The sequence below is a fragment of the Sus scrofa genome, chromosome 6 (genome assembly GCF_000003025.6).
Source record: "Sus scrofa isolate TJ Tabasco breed Duroc chromosome 6, Sscrofa11.1, whole genome shotgun sequence".
In the NCBI taxonomy this organism is placed as follows: Eukaryota; Metazoa; Chordata; class Mammalia; order Artiodactyla; family Suidae; genus Sus; species Sus scrofa.
Window position 1 is genome coordinate 50,442,153 of NC_010448.4, and position 19,419 is coordinate 50,461,571.

A 19,419-nucleotide genomic window follows, 5' to 3' on the forward strand; every position below is an offset into this window, starting at 1 on the left:
ATGAATGGCTTGCAACGTCATCATTACGCACCCCAATGCAGAGAAGGACCTCGCCCATTATTTTGAGGACCGGGTTGGTGCGACTGCACTGCTGCCGGATGGCGATCGGGGACCTCGGCTTTGAAAGGCTCATCAGGCGAAAGGCCGTGGAAACCACCGGGACTTTAGACTCGGTGGGCCCTACCCCGCTTCCCTTCGGGTGGCGGCGCTGTGACGAGTGACTGACAGGCACAACGAAAGGCAGCCCTCTGGTGTCTGGAGAAAAGCGGAGCCCTGGGCTTCTCGCAGCTTTGGCGGCAGCGGGACACAGCGGCTGAGCGCGCGCGTGGGAAAGAGGGGCCTCTGGGTGGAACAAGGGTTTCGGGATGTCGGAGAAAGATGTTTCCCGAAAGGAGGCGGGCTAAACCGTGGGTACCACCACATGCCTCAAGTCACGTGGGATGAAAGGGGGATGAGGCTAGGGTCAAAGGTCAAGGGTCCCACGCTCTGAGCTCAGGGAGGGAGTTTGACATACGAGGCATAGGTCAGAGATCTCAAGCAAATGAGAAGGCTCTAAGGGGAGTCACAAACCCAGCAAGTTTAATCTTTGGGGAAGATTGAATCTTGTCTAGCGAAAACTCCATCCGGTTACAATTTAAGATGGTATCTCCTGGGGGGCAAAGGCTGGCAAAGAGCCTGTCAAAGGTCATAGGATTAGCGGGCCCTCTAAGGCTAGCTAGAGATGAGCGACTTCATTTGACTTACTATTCTGTCATGCATGTCCCTCTCTTAACCAGGGGGATCCCAGTCATCATGGAGCAGCAGGATCCTCTGGAGGTCCCACACTCCAAAGTGACCACGGAGCAGCAGGATTCGTCCAAGGAGAGAAGTGCCCCAAATCCAGGTGGTGACAACTGTGAGTCCTGCTGACCAGAGGAGGGTGGGTGCAGGAGCTGATGCTAAAAGGATTTCTACAGCATTTCAGTGTCCAAGGCTTTGCAGGGACTTGCCTGTTGGGAAGGAGCTGTAATGACCCATGAGCTGCCCTACCAGGACCTGCCACTCCCTGCCCTTACTCTTATTACCCTCAGAGATACCCACACTGCTCTGTCCACATAAGCATGCATGGGCTGCAGCTCAGAGGCAAAGTGGCATCCAGAGAGGCTTGGGGTGGGAGAAGTGGCTAAGAAGGGACAGTAAGCTCCAGTCCCAACTCTGCCCCAGACTTGCAGTGTGGCTCAAGCCTCTTGTTGCCCTATCAAGAGGTATGTTGCTAACTACCTCACAGGGTTGGTGTGAGAATGAGCAGAAAAAGGGAAAAGCCTGGCATTAATGAAGTTAGCCGGTCTGACACAGGGTAACAGCAACAGCTCCTACTTGATTGCCTGTTATGTGCTGGGCCCATTCTAAGAGTTTAACCCGTTATCTCCTTGAGTCTTCCTAACAGGCCCTATGCAATTGGTACTTAGCGCTTTCAGATGAAGGAACTGAGGCAGAGAGGTTAAGTATTTGTAGTGAGAGGCAAGGTGTCAATGATCTCCAGCCAGAGACCACCAGGAGTATACCTAGAGCTGAACTGGCTGGGCTTATTGCTCATTGCACTGAAAAAGCACACACCCCACGGGGCATCTTAGTAATAAGAAAATTACAGGATCTGGGTTTGTGGTAGGTGATTTGGGGAAGGGTTCAAGAAAGGGGTATTTGTTCTGAATGGATGCTGCCAGGAAGCAGGGGGGCAGTTACACAATTGGCTTTTTTTTTTTTTTTTTTTTTTTAATAAATCTTACCTAGAAGGAGGGAGGAACAAAGCAAGGCTCCAGCTGTGATTGGTAGAACAGCAGCAGGCGCTCATATGAGCAGAACAGGGGGATGTTTGGCCTGTTCTGCGGCTCAGACAGTGTTCACGTTTTGTCTGTGTTCAGACGGCATCATGGCGTGGCCTAGTCTTCATTCGCCTCAGTCACAGCACGGCCTCTTCTGACGATGTTCTGTGAAATTGTTTATGCTCAACAGGAGAACGCTGAGGCCTAGCTGTGAGTGCCAGGCCAGCTCCTGGCTGCAGGGCTGCTTTTCTCAACAGTAATTCTTGCAAACTATTGTGTAGCACTGTTCAAAGCACTTTTTATAATTCACCTATTCCTTCCAAAAACCCTATGAGGTAGATACTGATATCATTATGGTATATGGGTGCCATTTTCCAGATGAAAACACTGTTTTTACTTGCCCAGGAAGCAGGAAAACTGGGATTCAGTTCCAGGCAGCTGGCTCCATTGGCAGTGCTCTCATCACATGGCTCTATCAGAAGAGCAGCCTCCTGGGTTCCAATCCCGACTCCAGCATTTCAGTCCCTAGCATCATGACTGTTGGCAAGTTGCCTAACCTTTTTGAGTGTCAGTCTGCTCAGCGACAAGACAGGTCTGATAGGTTTCCCTGTGCAGCTGTCCAGCGTTGGCATAGCACCTGGCATGTAGGAAGCACTGCACCCTCAGTTAGCATGACCCTGGAGCTAGGAGAGGCCCTGGGGACTCCTGCTGGCCTCCCCCAACCTCACCCTGTGTCCCTCAGGCCACCAGGGGACCCTGCAGTGCACCCGCTGCCTCATCACTTTTGCCGATTCCAAGTTCCAGGAGCGTCACATGAAGCGGGAGCACCCAGAGGACTTCGTGGCCCAGAAGCTGCAGGGGGTCGAATTCATCTGCTTCACCTGCGCCCGCTCCTTCCCCTCCTCCAAGGCCCTTATCGCCCATCAGCGCAGCCACGGTCCAGCAGTCAGGCCCTCCCAGCTGGCTGCCCCCACCACCACCCAGCCCACTTTCCCCTGTCCTGACTGTGGCAAGACCTTTGGGCAGGCCGCTTCTCTGAGGCGGCATCGCCAGGCACACGAGGCCCGCACACCTCCTGGCCCCTTCGCCTGCACTGAGTGTGGTCAGGACTTTGCCCAGGAAGCAGGGCTGCATCAACACTACATCCGGCATGCCCGGGGTGAGCTCTGAGCGCGGCTTAAGCCCTCCCCAGGGCAGTGGGGGCTCTGTGGCTGGTAGGACCCACTACGATATGGGAATGGGAGACTTGGCAGGAAAGGCAGAAGACTGCTGATAAAGAGGACGCAGAAGATGCTCGGTTGGAGCTTCAGTCTTTGGAGGACACAAAAGCCTTTAGGGAAACGTAAAATCAGGCAACAGTGAGATCTTTAAGAAATTAACTAGAAAGAGGGAAAATTATTATTTGTATCTCATTCCCAACTAGAGACTTTGAAATCACAACGAGCTGCGGATTGTGTAATCACCTTTAGTTCTCCCCGAATGGATGCAGTGGGGCTGTAAGAGCAAACTGCCCTGGATTTGTGCCTGAAAGGGGCAGAGAGAGTGAGGGGTGCCTGTAATGCCACCAAATGGGTTCCAGATGTGGAGCAACTGGCCTTTGGGGGATGGGGCAGCAAAGTCATATGGGGGTTGCCCTGGTCTCTTCCCACCCCCTGCCAGCCTTTCCCACTCAAGAGGAGCCACGGTATTGGAACTTGGCCCACCCTCCACCCCACCCCAGCCGCTCCTCCCCAGGTAATTTATTGTTTTTTTTTTTTTTTTTTTGTCTTTTTGCTATTTCTTGGGCCGCTCCTGCGGCATATGGAGGTTCCCAGGCTTGGGGTCGAATCGGAGCTGTAGCCGCCGGCCTACGCCAGAGCCACAGCAACGCAGGATCTGAGCCGCGTCTGCGACCTACACCACAGCTCACGGCAACGCCGGATCCTTAACCCATTGAGCAAGGGCAGGGACCAAACCTGCAACCTCATGGTTCCTAGTCGGATTCGTTAACCACTGCGCCACAACGGGAACTCCTATTGTTCTTTTAAATGATTTTATGTACCGTTCTGGTCATGGAGTATTTTTTATATGTATGAGATGGCATAAATAAACAATCTAAAAACAGAAAAGGTCCATACTAATTTGTCTAAGCAAGGAACTCCAGCATTTGAGCAAGGTTCAGGGAGTGGGGAGCTCAGGGCAGAGCTGGTCTGGCCCTGTGGGGGAACCAGTTTGGAATCAAACAGAGATACCTTCTGTTTCCTGTTGAATTTGGCCAACACTGGGAGATAGCCCATTAGGATCCTATTTTCAGCTCTTGAAAGGCCCAACCCTGGGCTGAGTTCCACTGGACCAGCTTTTACTCCCCTGCATTGCCTGCCTTGCCCTTGAGACAATGGTTGGTGCCCTTCGTACAATAATCATAGACTCTGTTCAAATTGAGGGATATTTTGAAAGCCCATAGATGAGAAGGATATGGGAGAGACTGAGCTATCTCCCAGTTTTTAGCTAGGGACATGGTGGTTACAAAAACTACATTTCCCAGATGCCCTTGCAGCTAGGCGTGACCCTGGGACTGAGTTCTCACTAAATTCCTTAGTAGAGTCCTCAAGCTTCAGAAGGGAACCTGCCTTCCTTCCACCTTCCCGCCTTGCATATGAACATGGTATCCAGCCATCTCAGACCATGAGAGCAACCATAGGATGGCAGAGCAGCAAGACAGCAGGATGCTGGGTCTGCTATCACTACTGCTCCCCATGCCCACCCCCAGGTCTCTACTACAGACCACTCCCTGTGTATATGTAAATCAGCTGACATCACTCATTTAAAACCCTTCAATGCCATCCCATAAATAACATACAAAGACCTTACCCAGGCCCCCAAAACCCAACAATGACTGGGTCCCAGCCCAGTAAGCAATCTCAACTCTCCTGTCTTTTTTTTTTTTTTTTTTTTTTAAAGAGCTGCAGGTGCGGCACATGGAAGTTCCCAGGCTAGCAGTTGAATTGGAGCTGCAGCCAGCCTACACCACAGCTCACAGCAACACTAGATCCTTAATTCACTGAGCATGGCCAGGGATTGAACCCACATCCTCATGGATACTGGTGGGTTCCTAACCTGATGAACCACAACAGGAACTCCTGTCTTCTTCACTACACTCCAGCTATATGTGCCAGGCTGGCTTCTGCCTCAGGGTCTTTGCACTTGTCCAGAATTTTGCAAAACTGTCTCCTCAATATTCAGGTCTCAATGCCTGCCACCTCAGAGAGGGCCTTCTTAGCTAAAATGGCACCTATAACCCTTACCCTGATTTAATTTCTTCCTAGAACTCTTCAACACCTGGAATTATCACTCTTGTTTATGTCATCTGTGTCCTCCCTCTGTGCCCAGCTGCTGAGGCAAGTGTGATGTCTTCCCACTGCTTTATCCTCACACCCAGGACAGCACTTTACCATGGCCACTAAAACTATCTCAGCTGTGGCGAACCTGACTGGTATCTACGAGGATGCAGGTTTGATCCCTGGCCTCGCTCAGTGGGTTGGGGATCCAGCATTGCCGTCAGCTGCAGTGCATGCCACAGACGCGGCTCAGATCTGGCTTGGCTGTGGCTGTGGTGTAGGGCCAGCAGCTACAGCTCCAATTTGACTCCTAGCCTGAGAACTTCCATATGCCACAGGTGCGCCCCCTAAAAAGACACCCCTGTCCCTGCCCACAAAACTCCTTGACCGTGCCCCACTGTTTACCTATCTCTCAGCTTCAGCCCACCCTTGCGCACTGCTCCCTGATGCTGGGCTTCCTGCAGCTGGGCTTCCCAGACCCCCTGTGGAGCTGGCTTCCTTCAGTTCTTCCCACAGGGCGATGAGCAGAAGGAAGCTGGAAGAGGGGAGAAGGGACTCACCCTGTCTTGGGCTCCTGCTGGAACCCCTCCTCCAGCAGCAGTTCGGGCTCCAGCCCCTTTACTTTCAGCACATGGCACTATGGCTCCCTCGAGGTTTAGCAGTAGCTGTGTGGCACCTCGTCACCGGTCCCCTCACCAGCCACACATTGCTGCCTGCCCTCCGAGCTCCCACTGGTTCTGGTCACCAAGCTTCCCTTTCTGTAGCCCAGCCCTAGAGGGAGGAGCGCCTGGCAGACACTAACTTCTCGGTTACCTCACTTTTCCACATTTGTGCTTTCAGCCTTCTAACACCTGTGTGATAACCAATTCCCAGCACTGAATCCGCTTGGGAATTCCTAGCGTGGTTTCCATATCCTGCCTGGACCCAGAATGGCATGACCAGGTCTCTTGATTCCCAGTCTCTCATGATCCCTAGTAACTTTAGCTGATGAATGGGTAATTCTCTACCTCTGTGCTTAGAAGACCCTGTGTGACATCAGAAGAGGGTTAGGCATGCTGCCCCAGGAAATAAAATCCATCCCTGCTGTTTTAATGAGCCCTAAGTTTGACAATTCTGAGATTCAGTGATGCTAAGCTATAGTGGCTATGAAAGCCTCAAAGAGTGGAAATATGCCAGGTTCTGAGATTCGGAGCTTCTAGGATGAAAAGTATGCGTTCTGAAATACTTTGGTCTAAGATCCTGTAACAGCGTCAAAGTGCAAATGCTCTTTGGGGCCAAGCAGGTACTATAAGTCAGTGATGCAAGCAGGGTATGAGGGGTCCAGATGCCAGACAGTGGGGACCGGGCATGTGGGAGGAACTGGCCATTAACAGGTGACCCCTGCTGAGCTCCAGCAAACTATCGCCCCATGGGATTGTGGGTTCAGCAGGGAAGCCGGAAACTTCCATTTTTATGGTCGAATCTGCCCATTTAAAAATGTTGGCAACCAATGTGATTAAAAAACCTCAATAACTCTAGAGACCAAATACACTCCTGCAAATCAGATGGTGGCTATGAACAGCCATCTCTCGAGTGTGGCTCAGTGGCTAAGAATGTGTGCCCTGCATCCAGTTGCCTGGATTCAAACCTGGGCTCTGCTTCTTTCTAGCTGTGTGACCTCTAGCAGATGACTCAACCTCTCTGCGCCCTAATTGTAGGAGTTGTAAAGTGGGCAGGATGACAGCCCCTATGCCTCTAACGATTACGATGATGACAGACTCAGAGAAAAAGCAAAGTTGGTGCAATGGCCTACACGACCTGGCCCTCTTCCCTGCTGCCCTTCTCTGGCCCCCACGGCCCTTGCCCTCCCACCGTCTCCTCCCCTGCCGTCCTCAGCAACAACCCCAAGGATGCTTTCACAAACATCCCAGGCAGGCTCCTACCTCAGGGCCTTTGCACTTGCTGCTCCCACAGCCAGCAGCATGGTCGCCTCCTCCTCCTCTAGGTCTCTGCTCTGCTGTCATGTTCTCAGTGGAGCCTTCCCTGATTACCCCCATTTGAAACGGCTTCACACACAAAAGCTCCCCATCTCCCTCCCCTTTTCCTCCACCACACATACTACCTTCTACCGTTCTACACATTTTACTTAACTGTTTAAGTATCTGTTTTCCCCTTTATGCATAACCTCCACAAAGGTAGAGATCCTTGTTCACTGTGTTCACCACTCTATGCCCAGCTCCCCCAGCAGTGCCTGCAGCTGCTAGGTGCTCGTGAAATCCTCGTCGAATGAGTAAGTAAGGAACAGTCCCTACCTCATAAGGATCCGATGCGATTGTCCACACAAAGCGCATAGCCAGGGCCTGGTCCGCTGTGAGTGCTGACTTAATGATGGCCATTATGGTAATTCAGGTTCTATTCTTGAAGGTTCTTAGCTGCCAAGCTTCTATGAGTTAACACATGTAAAGCGCCTTAGAACGGAGCTTGGCACACAGTAGATGCTCAGTAAAGGGTAGCTATTATTATAATTAGGCTTCTATTTTCAAAGGCGCTTTGATGCCAAGCTTCTGTGAATTAATACTTCCCATCTCAGAGCAAGAGGCGATGTTTCCACAAGGCTGTCATGAGCTGGCCCTCTGCTCCCCGGAGCTCACCCCTCCAACCACGCGTGGGGCGGGCTCCTCCTTCCTCCTGCTGAGATCCTCTTCCCACTGGCGTGCAAGGCTCCCTCCCTCCCGTTTTTCCGGTCTCGGCATAGGTCTCTGTCACCTCCTCAGGGAGGACCCCACTATTTAAAGCTGTCCCCCCAAAACCGAAAAATAAAAATAAAAAAACCCTCACTGCACCCTCTTCCAGAACTGTTCTACCTTCTCTGCTCTGTATTTCTCCATGGCATTTAGCACCATCCAGCCTGGGCTGCGTCCTGCTTGTTTACTGTCTGCCCCACAGCGGCCCCTTCCCACCTCCACGTAAGCGCCACGAGGACAAGGATTTTATCTTCTTCACTGCTATGTCCCCCATGCTTAGCACACAGCAAGTCCTCAAAAGATACCTGCTAAATGAATTAATGGATCACAGTCCCTATCTCGCAGAGTTATTCTAAGGACCCGATGATCTCATGCAAATAAAATGCGGCACTCTGTAAGTGCTGGGAAAATGGCAGCTGTAATTATAATTAAGGTTCTATTTTTGTAAGTTCCTAGATGCACCACTTCTCCGAGTCAATATCTATAAAGCTCTTGGACCGGCACTTGGCACCCAGGAAGCGCTCGTGAAGCACAGCTATGATTATAATTCAAGTCCTCTTTGTGAGGGTCCTGGATGAAATGGCAGAGAGCACGAGCTGTCTTCCACAAACTGTTTTCCGCTTTCTGGGCACTTGGCTAGACCGCCTTTCCCAGACTCCCTTGCTGCGAGCTGTGGCCATGTGACTCATCTCTCCACAAAGGAAGCTAAGTGGAAGCAGCACCTCTTGCAGGCTGGGGCTTCTAAGAGAACACATGTACCTCTCCAGGCTCCCTCTCCCCTTCCACCAGCAGAAGCCAGGCCACGGACACAGCCATGACCGTGTGAAAGACGAAAAGCTGACAAGATGGCCTGGGCCCCCAAACCACCCTGTGGAGGTTATCTGCCCACCCGAAACACCCGCCAAATTCTGTTGTGTCTGGGCCTATATACATCATGGGGTCTATGATTAAATACACGGAAACCACACTGAACATACATACTTAGTAAATATTAATTATCTTGGCAACAACCATCCTAGGGTTTCCCGAAGGAGCCAGGGATGGTGGGTTAATGCCCAGGCACGTGCCTCACATACCAGTGCTCGCACACGTGCGCACACACACACACACACACACACACACACCAAACGCACACTGGGCCAACACACACAGAATTCGGCTTTTATTCTGGCCTTCACACATCTACTGCTAAGACAACACAGATCGGCGGCACCCCGTCCCCAGGACTACTGGGACCACCCAATGTCCTCCACCCCTCCTCCCACCCCCACCCCACCCCCCTGCAAGCTCCCTGGGGGGGGCTCTGCCTACACCTCACCCCGGGCATGCAGCATGAAGTGCCCATGCAGCTCCCCCAGGTTGTCGAAGGAATCCTCGCACTCCGTACAGTGGTAGGTGCCCTCCTCCTCCTCCTCTTCCTCCTCCTCCTCCCTCCCGGTTGGCCGGCCCTCCCCAGCCCGAGGTGGCTCCTCCGCTTCCTCCCCGAGAGCCCTGCTGTCAGGGGCTGGCGCTTCCTGGGGGGCTGTAGCGGGGCCGCAGAGCCGGCAAGGTGGGGTGCCTGGCGGGGCCTCCCCAAGGGGTGAACGGCCACAGAGCTGGCAGGGCTGGGCTGGGGGGCCCGGGAGCTGGGCTGCGCGGGGGGCCCGGCGGGATGGGCCCCCCCGGCCCCCCCCCAGGCGCTGCTTCACCTTGTAGCCAGGGTCATATTCAGGATCATCAGTGGTCTCCTCTTCCTCCTCCTCCTCCTCCTCATCCTCTTCGGAGTCCGGCTCAGAGAGAGTGTATTCGGAGTCAGAGGAATGCTCGGGGCCTATGGGAGATGGATGAGGAAGGTCATGGCATCAGAGGACGGAGGGCTACGCCTGGCTGTCCCCTCTCTGTCCCCGGTGCAGACTGGCCACAGTAGGGGGAGGAGAACCTGGGCACGCCCCGCTCTTCCCTATGCACAGAGCCCGGCACCCAGCAGGCGCTCAGCACCTATGTGTCAAGCAAATGAACTTCATCTTAGGCGTGTGAAAAGAGCAAAGTTGGAGAAGTGGGAATCATAAAAACGACAGTGTCCGCTGCTATTTCAAGAACAGTTTTGTCTTGTTTTGCCTTTTTTTTTTTTTTCTGTCTTTTTGCCTTTCCTAGGGCTACTCCCAAGGCATGTGGATGCTCCCAGACTAGGGGTCTAATCAGAGCTGTAGCCACCAGCCTATGCCACAGCCACAGCAACGCGGGATCTGAGCCCCATCTGCAACCTACACCACAGCTCACGGCAATGCTGGATCCTTAACCCACTGCGCAAGGCCAGGGATTGAACCCGAAACCTCATGGTTCCTAGTCAGATTCGTTAACCACTGAGCCACGATGAGAACTCCTGTCTTATTTTGCTTTTTAGGGCCGCACCCCAGGCAAGGGGTCGAACTGGAGCTGAAGCTGCCAGTCTACACCACAGCCACAGCCACACCAGACCCGAGCCACATCTGCGACCTACACCGCTGCTTGAGGCAAAGCCAGGATCCTTTAACCCACTGAGCAAGGTCAGGGATCGAATCCACATCCTCATAGGTACCAGTCGGTCTGTTATTGCTGAGCCGCAACAGGAACTCCAAGGACCTAGTTTTATGTATTAACTAATCCTTAGGACAGCCCTGAAGGAAGTACCATTGCGATCCCTAAGTGACGAATGGGGAAACTGAGGCACAAAGAAGTCAGGCACCTCACTGGCCTCCTGTCACAAAGCTCTAACAAGGAAAGCCACACATGGTGATGGCCTACACTGGAGCATTTCAGGAAGCCAAACACTTGAACAGGTATCGAAGCAAATTATAACACATACATATACACATAAATATCTGGGAGTTCCCTGTTGGCTTAGCAGGTGAAGGAGTTGGTATTGTTACTGCTGTGACTCAGGTTACTATGGTGGTGCAGGTTCGATCCCCAGCAAGGGAACTTCTGTGTGCTGTGGGTGTGGCCGAAAGAAAAAATCCAGTTGAGTTAATTTACTTATAAGTATAGATATACTGCTGTGATTTCATGGCTATGAAGGACATGCCCAGGATAAGCTTAGGTTAAAAAAAAAAAGGAAAAAATTTAGAGCTGGTGTGCAGGAAATGGTGGCACCAGCAGCTCTTATGGGGGATGCGGGCTCGGGCCTGGTCATGGCCAGGGAGTCCCCCACTTCAGCGGCAGCAGCAGGGTGGGAAATACTGGCTTCTTCAGGTGCAGTGGCAGGAGCCTGCCAAAAGCATCTCTCAGGACAGCGACAGCCTAGCCCTGGATATCCAGCCCCCCTTCCTCAGTTCATTCTGGCAGTGCACGGGGACCCTGTCATGACTGAGCCAGGCGCACTGGCTCCTCATATCTCTCAACAGCCCAGACTGGCACCCCCCTCGGGGCCTTTGCCACCCTTTCTGCAGATAACTAAGGCTTGATCCCTCCCCTCTGCCACGACTCTGCTCAAGTGTCACCTCAGTGAAACGCTGGTCAGACTGTCTACCCAGGAATCCCTCCCCAGCACTCGCTACACCCCAGCTCAGCTTTATTTTTCTCCTCAATTTACCGTATGCAACACCTACGTGTGTGTTTACTGCCTGTCCCCCAAAGCAGGGACTTCGTCTGGTTCGTGGCTGTGTCCCTGGCATCTGAAACAGTCTCTGTGCCTGGCATTCAATCTGACAAACCTCTGCTGAGGCTTTCACACATGGGCTCCCTCTGCTGGGGTCTCCAGGGCATCATTTAGTACGTAGCAGGAGGGCTTTCCCCCCGAGAGAGCAAGAGCGCATCCCAGGTCTCCTAATCCTAGGCAGCCTGCCGCTTTCTTTTACCTTGGGCTGTCCTAGCCCTGAGCCCGCAGGGCTGTGCCTGTCCAAGTCCCTTCCCCCCCAGCCCGGGGGCAGGCCAGGTCAGACTCCCTGCTGGGTCACAGGCAACACCCAGCTCGGAAGAACAGGTTACTTTTGCTCAACATCCTTTCCTGCAGCTTTCTTGTGCTCTTACCTGTTCCCGCCTCCTCTACCCTATCGTCTGCCATTTAACAAATGTTGCCTGAGGCCTTGGCTTGGGCTGGTCCCTTTTCCTGGAACTGTTTCCAGCTCTATCTGCCTGGCACAGGATTTGTCCTCTAGGAAGTCACCACCCCTGACAACTTCAGGGGGAGGGTCTCTTCCCTCTTCCTGTCCTCTCTCCCCTGTCACTGCCCTAAAGGCTGTAGCCGTCTGGGCCCCAGAACGTCTCCCCCATCGGGCTAGGAACCCCTCAAGGGCAGGTCTGACTCATCTCAGGGTCCCCAACAGGACATGAGGGTTGAATGAATAGGGGTGGCCCCGAGGCCCTGCTCTCCCTCCTCCAGGCCTTTGCCTCTGCTCCTGTCCCACCTGGGGAGACCCTTCCTTCTCTACTAGCAAACTCCTGCTCCTCTTTAAGCCGAAACTCCACATCAGCTCCTCTGTGAGGTCCCCCCCACCTGTCCAGGCGGTCCGTGTCTCGTCTGGGCTCCCCCTGCCCCTAACACACCCTCACTGCCTGGGTCTGGAGACTGGAGACTCATAGAAGGCAGGACCTGGGTCTGACCCATCTCTGCGTCCACAGCAATGCTGAGCCTAAGGCAGCCTTGGGAGGCATTTGCTGAATGGCTGCAAAACGGAGAGGAAACACCTCCACCTTTGGGTGGGGGCCCCACCCCTCCTTCTCTTCCCACACCTGACTTCACACCACCTCCCCTCCGGGGTCTTCACTGCCCACTGTGACTTCATGAAGCTGGCCTGGGAAAGGCAATCAGGTCATCGCCCACGGCTACCAGGCCTTTCATGTCCACAATGACTTCCAGGACCACAAGCCATTTTGCGGCCACCACGCCTTCTCCGCCCACAAGAGCCCCAAAGCCCAGCATGTCTCCGGCGTCCACTGGACCCTCGATGCCCGCAGCGTCTCCCAAGCCTCCACCCTCCTTGAAGAGCACCAGATCGACAATGCCCAACAGCTCCCCAGTGCCCACCAAGCCATCGAGAGCCCCCAACTCAGTCACAAGCCCAGGCAGTTCCAAGTCTCCCAAATGGGCAAGTACAAAGGCAGCCCCTTCTAGCCAGTCCTGCGGCAAGTCCCGAGTCCACAGCAGGGCACAAACGCCTAGCAAAGCCAGCACCGACACTAGGGCCAGCAAAGCGAGTGAGGCCAGCGGGGTAAGACACCGGCGCAGAGGCACACGCAGCCGGGGCAGAACTCCGGGCAGAAGGGGAAGCCGCAGCTCCAAGAGGTCAGCCAACAGGGCCAGCACTCCCAGCAGGGTAAGAACTCATGGTGCCAGAGCAGCTACGCCCAGCAGGGTGAGAACTGCCACTTCCCAGCAAAAACAAAGTTCCAGCCGGCCTAGAACCAACAATCGGGAAAGGAGTAGGAGCCAGCCTAGACACAAGAGCAGAAAGAAGAGCTACAGCCCACCAGGAGCCTCGGGTCCGGGGAAGAGTTCCAGCCTGGCTGTAGCCCCCAGCAGGGCCAAGAGTTATAGCCCCACAAGAACTCCCTTCAAGGAGGATGGTCACAACCGGCCTCCAGCGTCACCGAGGAGGGTGAAGAGTTACAGTCAGATGATTACCCCCAGCAGGGAATGGAGTTACAGCCCAACTCAAGAGTCCAGCAAGGTCGAGAGTTACCACCAAGGCAGTGCGCCCAGCAGGCCCCAAAGTCGCAGCCAGTCTAGAATGCCCAGAAGGGCAAGAAGTCGCAGTCGGGAGAGGGCCCACAGCAGGTCAAGAAGTCACAGTTGGAAGAGAAATCATAGTAGGGCAAGAAGTCGTACCCGGAAGGGCACTCCCAGTCAGATGGGAAGACATAGCCAGTCTAGAATCTACAGCAAGGGGAAAAATTGTAACCCATCTAGAACCCCCAGAAGGGAAAGAAGTCACAGCCAATCTAGAACCCCGAGCAAGGAGAGAGGCTACAGCCGGTCTAGAACCCCCAGCAAGGAGAGAGGCTACAGCCAATCCAGAACCCCGAGCAAGGAGAGAGGTCGCAGACGCTCTAGAACCCCCAGCAAGGACAGAGGTCGCAGACGCTCTAGAACCCCCAGCAAGGACAGAGGCCGCAGACCCTCTAGAACCCCCAGCAAGGAAAGAGATCATAGTCCATCTAGAACTCCCAAAAGAGAGAGAGATCACAAGCAAACTAGAACTTCCAGCAAGGAAAGATATCATAGCCGATCTAGAACTCTCCAAAAAGAGAGAAAGCACAGACAATCTCAAACCTCCAGTGATGAGAGAGATCACAGCCAAATTAGAACTTCCAGTAAGGAGAGAGATGACAGCCAATCTAGAACCCCTAAGAAAGAGAAAGATCACAGGCGATCTGAAACCTCCCGTGAGGAGAGTGATCACAGCCAAATTAGACCCTCCAGCAAGGAAAGAGATTACAGCCAAGCTAGAACCTCCATCAAGGAAAGAGATCAAAGCCAATCTACAACTTCTAGCAAGGAGAGAGATCACAGCAAGACTAGAACCTCCAGCAAGGAAAGATGTTACAGCCAATCTAGAACCCCCAGAAAGACGAGAGACCACAGCCAATCTGGAACTTCCAGCAAAGAGAGCAATGCCAGCCAATCTACAACCCCCAGGAGTCTCAGCAGGAAGGGATCCCCTAGCAGGGCACAGAGTCCTCATCAGAATAGAACACCTAGCAAGACAAGGACCCACTCCCCCTCAAGATTTCTCAGTGTGGCCCTAATCCCAAAGCAGGATGGGTTTCAAGCCAACACCACGTCTAAGGCCATCTCACCTGGAGAGAGGTCCTCATCATCTTCTTCCAAGCTGGCGTAGCCCCCAGTCTCAGCAGGCTCACGGGTCTCTGTCATGGCCAGGGGAGGGGATGGGAGACAGGAGCAGAGCAGCAGCTGAGCAGTGTCCCTCCCGGCCAGCTTTCCACAGCCACACCTTGGCCACAAGTCCTCAAAGGCAGGATGTCGGCAGGTAGAGAGGGATGCTGGACAGGGGAAGGAAAGGCCTGTGGTGACTCAATAAATTTTTAATAGCATCTGCCTCCGCAGGACTCGGTGTGCTCCCTGCTGTGGGCAAGGCAAAGATGACCCCAGCTCTGTCCCTGAGTGCCTATAGGGCCTTGATGGCAGGCTCTGCCCCTCTATAGGCCTTAATTTCCCCATCTGGGCAACAAAGCTGTCTGTGGTTCCCATTCGATGGGGTGGGGAAGGGTACTATTTCAAATATTTAACAGCAGGGACTGACAGGGGAACCAATCAGAACTGAGAATGGGGGAGTTCCCGTCGTGGCGCAGTGGTTAACGAATCCAACTAGGAACCATGAGGTTGCGGGTTCGGTCCCTGCCCTTGCTCAGTGGGTTAACGATCCGGCGGTGCCGTGAGCTGTGGTGTAGGTTGCAGACGCGGCTCGGATCCCGCGTTGCTGTGGCTCTGGTGTAGGCCGGTGGCTATGGCTCCGATTCGACCCCTAGCCTGGGAACCTCCATATGCCGCAGGGGAGGCCCAAGAAATAGCAAAAAGACAAAAAAAAAAAAAAAAAAAAGAACTGAGAATGGAACACGGTCCTGTGCATGAGCCCTTTACTTGCTGGATTGCGGGAAGGTCCGGGGCTGAGGGGAGAGTCCAAGGTGGCAGCTGGAGGTAGGGATTCACTTGATATACAACCAGTCTAGAAGTAGTTCAGTATGTAAACAACCAGAATGGCTGCACTAATTTGTGAATGTCCGCCCTAATTCTACATCAATTCACATCTTGGAAAGATGGTGTCTGGGTTTGAAACCTAAATCTGCCACATTCTAGCTGTGTAGGTTCCAGCAAAGCCTGTTTGCTAGCCTGTTTCCTTCTAGGTACAAACAGGGCTTCCAGGGCTTAATTTATGTCCTCATAAGCACACTGAGACAGATAATTATCTCCCTGGTACAGATGAGGAAATTAAGGCACAAAGAGGATTAACAAGGAGGCCAAGGTCACACCAAACCGGTAGGTGGGTGATCTAGGATTTGAAGCCATGTCATCCTAGCTCTTTCATCAAATGGGCTTACAGCTGAAAAGACTTTTTGAAGATTCAGTTCATATAAAGTGCTCTTACTGGTAGGTACTCCATTAACTGTGGTTATCACTATCCCCACCCTTCCATAAACCCTGGCCATTCCAGACATCTCACCTCTCCTTGTGCACGCCAGGACATTTCACATTTGCTGTAGCAAATCCTGCAATTACTGTCAAGAATGTGCTCCTTCCTCCTTGTCTGTCTGTCTGGAGAACGCTTACTCCCCTCCAAAGCCCACCTCAAACACAAGAACCTCTGTACTTCTGCCCACCCAAATACCACCTCTGCTTCTTCCAAGAAGCCTTCTCTGACGCCTCTCCTTCAGCAATACTCCCTACACACACACAGCTTCTTTTGTCTCCCACTGCGCTCGCTGACAGTAGAGAGCCAGGCAGAGCAAGTTATGAAGGGGCTAGCAGTCTTAGCTGCACCTCTTACATGCCATGGCCTGTGCTGGGCACTGGGTAATATGATGGAAGGTAGATGATCCCTTCAAAATCTAGAGGGCAAGTTTAATGCTAGGGACTAAAGAGAAAAAGATTAGGATTGAAGCCTGGAGGAAGCTGGGGCATGGGAAAGCTGGCATCAATGGCAGGTAAGCTTTTTAATGACACCTGGGCTGGGCTTTAAAGACAGAGAGGATTCATAACTGGCACAGGAGGGTTCTCATAATACCCTATGGCCTATAGGGCCCCATTTAATTTGGGAATTCTACTTTATGGCAGGATAAGCTTGCCAGATTTAGTAAATAAAAATATACTATGCCCAGTTAAATTTGCATTTCAGATAAAGTCTTTCAGAAATGTCCATTCCAAATATTGCATGGGACATAGGTGTATTAAACAATTCTTTATCTAAACGCAAATTTAACTGGATGTTCTATATTTTAACTGGCAACAAACCACACAGCACGGACAAAACTTCCTATTGGATTGCCAGGAAACATTGCTCTCCAGTCTAGCCTACCTTTCCCCAAGCCCACATCACACAAAGCCCCTTCCAGAGTACTCCAGATGTCAGGTGGAGGCATTCCTTGGTGCCCAAGTTCCATTCCTACAATGAATATGGCGGCCAGACTGGCTTCCACGATTTTAGAGGGGCATAAATGAGGCTCTCTCACCACCATGATGCAAACACAGTACCAAGACCCAACAATGTCCTGAGCCTACAGCAACCACCTCCCAAGATGCCATGCGTTAACATAATAGGCATCCATTCCCACAAAGCTAGGACAAGAAGGCAAGAGCAAAATCTTAAACAGGAATATAAGGACCATTCCCCACAATGCCCTGCTGTTGCAGAAATTTCCCCTAGGATGTATGGGGCCTATAATGACCACCTTCCAATGCGCTCTTCGTCGAAGCACTCCAAGTTTCCAGGATGCTCAGCGGAAGGTGTGTGACAAAAGGGACGTCTTCCCCACAAGATACTAGGATAATCCCAGAATGCACCAGGCCCATAACGACTAGCAAACAAACTCCCACAATGCTTTAGGGCAGGCCATCCCGTCTTCCCAGGATGCCCCAGGGCAGCACGAAGCCTCGTCGGAGGAGAAAAGGGAGCCCGGGTCTCGCCCTCAGGCCATCACGGCCGCTGACGACCGCGGGTGGCTCCTCGGTGACGGGAGCCGTCACTCCCATCATGCAGCGGTGCCGTAGCGCCCGCCTCCCAGCATGCCCCGCGCACCTCCATCCCGTACACTCACCCGCGCTGGCGGCCCCCAGCTCCGGCTCGGCGGCAGCGGCTGCACGCCCAGGCTTTGCGCCTGCGCCGCAAGTGGGTAGGAGGGCGTGCAAGGGGCGTGAAGAGCCTAGGGCGCTTGCGCGGCGAGATAGACCATTCCTGTCGCACAGTGGGAAGAGGGGCTTTCTGAGTTGGGCAATCGACGAACCTCGCGCCGAGGGTTCTGGGCTTTGCCCCTCGCTGTCCGGGCTTACTTGGTACAGTCCGCTGCCGGACGGAACTAGAAGCTGCAAGCCTCGCGCCTGCGTGAGCGAGCCTGAACGCGCCTAAGGCGCAAAATGGGATTTTCTGCGGGTGGGGGGCTGCCAGCTCGGCCAGGATCCTGGACCTGAGGCTTGCTCATTTGCATAATCTTAGCACGGGACCAGGGGAGGCCTCTGGCGCTGGCAAGGTTGATTTGCATATTCTCCTGAGGGGCCTTACTCCGGAGCGCAGTGATCAGCATATGCGGAGCATAGGGGGTGGGGGGCGCTGCGCCTGACCGTAGCGCATGCGCACAGGGGCTGTGGACTAGCGCGAAGTGGGTAGCGTGAGTTTAGATTAGTCAGGATTAGTTTGCATCCGGAGAGGTGGCACAAGGGACAAGACCCTTACTGACCCTTATCAACCCTCACCCCACAACCAAGATAAATATTTATTGCTCTCTTTTATGTCAGGCCCTGGGCACTGTGGTTTCTTCAGTGAACATACTCGGCCTCTGCCTCCCTGGCCCTCGAATCAAAGGAAGGAGGGTCACACATAATCAGAACCACAAGCCAGAGTAGTCAGACTGGGGGTTAAGTTGAACAGAGGAAACTGGGAACCAGAGGTGGCGCCTGCCCCAGGGAGTCTTTCTGGCGATGGAATAGCAAGAGTAAAGGCCTAAAGGCAAAAAAAAAAAAAAAAAAAAAAAAATCGCAAGATTTGACTCGAAAGCAGTTTAGTATGCCCGGAACAGAGTTAGAGAGAGGAAAGTCTCACAGGTGACATTAAGAGCTCAGATTTTACTGCTGCGTTCCAGGCTTCCTGGAAGTGACTCACATTCCAGTTTAAAACTGTCCAGTGAGATCCCACCACTTAAAAATCCAAACCCTTTATTATGGTCCAGAGGCTGTACACGTGGTCTAATCTTGCTTATCTCTGGCTTCACCAGCCTTTCTTTATCAGAGCCTATCTAGCTCCACTTCCCCCTCAAACACCCCGATCTCTTTACCATATCAGGCCTTTGCCCTTGCTGTTCTTGCCTGAAAATGCTTTGCCTCCCGACCTTCTAATAGCTACTCTTGTGCTCATCATTCATATCTTGGCACAGATGTCAATCTGACAGGCTTTCCCTGATCTAAGCTAGCACCTCCAAATTGGCTTTAGAGAAGTGAATGGGTTGCGGATAAAGCAGGATTGGTGGTGAGCTGATGGTTGTTCAAGCTGGGGTGACAAGTGTATGGAACTTCATTATCCTGCAAACTTCTGTATGTTTGATGTTTTCCATAATAGCAAGTTATAATAGTACCTCCCCACCCCCTTACTCTGTACTTTGCCTTTTTTTTGTCTTTTTGTCTTTTGAGAGCCGCACCCGCGGCATATGGAGGTTCCCAGGCTAGGGGTCTAATCGGAGTTGTAGCCGCCGGCCTACACCACAGCCCTGGCAACACCGGATCCTTAACCCACTGAGCAAGGTCAGGGATCAAACCTGCAACCTCATGGTTCCTAGTCAGCGCTGCACCACAACTGAACTCCGTCTGTACTTCATCTTAATAGTACTTATGGCAATTTGATATTAAGTTTTTTTGCTTCCTGTTTCCCTCGTGAAAGCTTTGTGAAGGTAAGACTG

The 19,419-nt window shown here is 52.9% G+C and overlaps 2 protein-coding genes across 9 annotated transcripts; one reads left to right on the top strand and one right to left on the bottom strand.

Annotated features, from left to right (window-relative positions):
• Nucleotides 28-3,910, top strand: ZNF576 (zinc finger protein 576). 6 transcript variants are annotated; one of them, XM_005655924.3, is made up of 3 exons: nucleotides 28-173; nucleotides 777-883; nucleotides 2,545-3,910. In XM_005655924.3, exons 2-3 carry the CDS (start codon nucleotides 793-795, stop codon nucleotides 2,970-2,972), a joined length of 519 nt encoding a protein of 172 aa, XP_005655981.1. In that variant the 5' UTR covers nucleotides 28-173; nucleotides 777-792; the 3' UTR covers nucleotides 2,973-3,910. The 6 variants fall into 6 exon arrangements, with proteins under 6 accessions (XP_005655981.1, XP_013844106.1, XP_003127242.1 ...); XM_003127194.4 differs by having other exon boundaries at nucleotides 36-173; nucleotides 777-895; XM_005655923.3 differs by having other exon boundaries at nucleotides 42-407.
• ZNF428 (zinc finger protein 428) lies at nucleotides 1,905-18,491 on the bottom strand. 3 transcript variants are annotated; one of them, XM_021094479.1, is made up of 4 exons: nucleotides 17,206-17,524; nucleotides 14,599-14,802; nucleotides 9,531-9,652; nucleotides 1,905-1,967 (listed from the first exon to the last, which is right to left on the bottom strand). In XM_021094479.1, the coding sequence occupies exons 1-4, from the start codon at nucleotides 17,324-17,326 to the stop codon at nucleotides 1,920-1,922; spliced, it is 495 nt and encodes a 164-aa protein (XP_020950138.1). In that variant the 5' UTR covers nucleotides 17,327-17,524; the 3' UTR covers nucleotides 1,905-1,919. The 3 variants fall into 3 exon arrangements, with proteins under 3 accessions (XP_020950138.1, XP_013844108.1, XP_020950137.1); XM_013988654.2 differs by lacking the exons at nucleotides 1,905-1,967; nucleotides 17,206-17,524 and adding an exon at nucleotides 17,572-18,491 and having other exon boundaries at nucleotides 8,988-9,652; XM_021094478.1 differs by lacking the exon at nucleotides 1,905-1,967 and having other exon boundaries at nucleotides 8,988-9,652; nucleotides 17,206-17,531.